The sequence below is a fragment of the Ananas comosus genome, linkage group 13, assembly GCF_001540865.1.
Source record: "Ananas comosus cultivar F153 linkage group 13, ASM154086v1, whole genome shotgun sequence".
NCBI lineage: Eukaryota > Viridiplantae > Streptophyta > Magnoliopsida > Poales > Bromeliaceae > Ananas > Ananas comosus.
Window position 1 is genome coordinate 2,908,980 of NC_033633.1, and position 2,934 is coordinate 2,911,913.

General features: G+C 33.2%; 1 protein-coding gene across 1 annotated transcript; it reads right to left on the reverse strand.

The window, feature by feature from the left end:
• On the reverse strand, positions 466-1,800 carry LOC109719572. Its single transcript, XM_020246335.1, has 2 exons — positions 1,240-1,800; positions 466-709 (listed from the first exon to the last, which is right to left on the reverse strand). The coding sequence occupies exons 1-2, from the start codon at positions 1,503-1,505 to the stop codon at positions 616-618; spliced, it is 360 nt and encodes a 119-aa protein (XP_020101924.1). The 5' UTR covers positions 1,506-1,800; the 3' UTR covers positions 466-615.

Below are 2,934 nucleotides of genomic sequence, written 5' to 3' on the forward strand. Positions count from 1 at the left end.
GTACCCAAGACTCAAGTTCGAATTCTAGTTGATTCATATTTCCAGCTAAGTTTTTTTCTAAATGAAATAAAACGAAACGGATAGCATGCTTTAAAAAAAAAAAAAGAAAAAGAGTACAACATTAAAGATGTGAGTGAGAAGAGATTTATCCAATGATTCATTCTGGGTTTAGGTAGAAAGAGCAATGATATATACTACCACCATTGTCGGACATAGTTTTCTTTTTTCGTTCTTTTTGAACGCATATTATTCGTTTTATTCATTTTCCATCGGTGCTTTTCTTTATTTAAAGATTGACAATTGGATTGAACGTATGGAATGGATGAATTACCATTAATGGATTCATAGTTATATATATTGCGTACCGATGCATGCACCAGATGCATACAGATAATAATTTTTTTTATCGAAAATTCATTTTGAATGCCCAACATCCAACTGAGTTAAAAGTTTGCGAACCAAATAAAAACTCAACTTAAAATTTATAGAGTAGCGTAATTTATCGTGAAAACATCAGGACTAACTTCTATTTAAAAAGGTACATAAAAGGGGCTACATAATCACAATCTTAATACATTTTTACATGAATATTTACAATGTGACAAATCCAAGTTTCTACTCTCGTTGATGCAATGAAGAGTTTCTCTTTGTAAGATCGTATCGCATATGTCGCTCTCGGCATTCGGCGCTACAAAAAGCACTCTCACCTCTGCAACCACAAAAATCAAGTATACATCTATTACTTTTTATTTGTCTAAAAAAAACTATTTTTTGCAGGTAATTAAAAGAGGGGGAAAAGCATATGTTTTGTGATCTGCAATATATTTTTTTCGCTTTTCTTATTTGATTATTTAAAATAACAGATAGAAGAACTATGTGATAAAATGTTGTTTCTTTGTTCAAAAAACATGGAGTTTTTTAGTGATAGAACTAGTGCAAATTAAGTGAAATAGTCATGTTTCTGACTTAAATTAATGTGCAATTCTACTCTTAAATGAAGTTAATTTTCTTGAATATTCAAAAATAAAAAAAGAATTTTGTTGAGTTACACAAGATATATATATTTGCTCAAAAAGAAAAGGAAAGCTAAAAATCATGAGAAAGAATTTAACTAGCAATAGTGTAGCTACATTTGAGCAATTATTTCATATACTCATGGTATTATACATAGCCTACCAAAGTTGGAATTAAATTGATTAAAATCATATATGAAATGATGAGCGAGCAAGTTAAATGCACCTGTAAATGTAGATATCGCGTTCTAATCCGAGGGGGCGCCCACACGCTCCGCAAGAGTGCAGGAAATCGAGCGGTTGCGAAAGCTCTCCAACCTTCTCACCATCTTCTTTTATGGACTTCGATTCGATACAAGTCGAGGCATCACTGCTTATCTTTGCCCTTCTACTTTCATCATGATTCTCAGTTTGAACCTCGTGCGTGATCTCTCCTTTGCTCGTCGTTCTCGTCATCGCTCGCGGACGTTTTCGATGAGAGGACTCCGACATGCTCGACCGATCGATTAGAGACGCAGAAATCTAAGCTCAAAGCCTCTCAACATTGAAGACTCTCTCAAGTGTAAGCTTATGTGATCTTATATACCATTTTCTTAGGTAGTGAGAGTGCATGAATGAGAGAAAGTTATTGGTGTGCTTTAATGATGCTATATATGTTTATATACCTTTTACCTTTTTCCATATCAAGGGAATTAAAAGAGTGTTGGGAAGGTCCATGTTCCATCCTAGGGTTGATGAATGTGATGTAATTTGTAGCTTACAAAACAAGCATGAAGGTGTAAAAGTAGTATATATATAATTTTGTCATTATTAATTTAATCAGTACATTTTTTGCGTTATCGCCTATATATCACTAACCCTTGTGACATTTTTGTATGTTGTATCTTAAGGTACAAGCTACGAATGACGTCGCATTACGGATTCGAAACGAATTAAAGAAGCGTACAAGTTAGTTTGATTCGACGACCAAGCGATGTGGAATTGTTTTAGGGCAATTGTTTTCATGAGAAGAAATATTTGTACAAGTTCTTGGATTAATTTGTGGTTGAGCACTCATTAGCAAGACCAAGAATATTTGTTTTAATAAACCCTTCCTATTTTTGATGAATTATATATATTGCAAAGTCAACTAAGAATAGAATCATATTGTTGACACAATCTTTTTCGTAGGAAGATTATTTTGATTCAAATCAATTTAAATACTCTTTAATATTTGATAAATCTTTTTCATTGGAAGCTTCTTTTGATTCAAATCATTTTAAATACTCAAGGTTTGACACAATTAAAACTTGTGCCTTTTAATTATTGGTAACACTTCCATTACTAAGGAAAGGAACATAATTAGCTTTCTCCTTTTTAGGTAAAGATCGATAGCTAGGGATTTTGTGATAAATAATTGGTTTCTTAATGACATGGAATAATAAAAAATAAAGTTATTTTACTCTCAATAATAGTACTAGACACTGTTAATTAGTTGTCCTATGTTGTTAATTAGTAAATTTGTGACCATGGTTTTTGCATCTCCAGACCTATCAACACTCAATAACAAAACACCTGAAGATTAATTGTTCTTGAATTGGTTGGAGAATACCATGCATATTTAAATTAATCAAGCATAACATCTTGTTACGACAAACGCACAAACGGAAACGAAACGACGAACACAAAAAACAATCAAACCACAAGCAGAAAAATAAAGAGACACAGATTTACGTGAAAAACCCTTTGCAGGGAAAAACCACGGGCGAGGGACGAGAGATCTTCACTATGGAACGAAAAGGGAATACAAAGTTCTTTAGGTTACAACCAACCACGATCACACGCCTCTAGGGCATAAACGATAAACGAAAAGAAAAACTCATAACGGGTTTCAGNCCGAGCCCTCCGCTACCCACCACAGACATTCATTTTTCCTTTATAA

What these genes read in the sequence shown, in the direction of transcription:
- LOC109719572 (XM_020246335.1), bottom strand. Translation starts at nt 1,505, where the DNA reads ATGTCGGAGTCCTCTCATCGAAAACGTCCGCGAGCGATGACGAGAACG. An exon ending in CGCGATATCTACATTTACAG is followed by an intron (nt 710 to 1,239) that starts GTGCATTTAACT and finishes TTGTGGTTGCAG; the next exon opens with AGGTGAGAGTGCTTTTTGTA.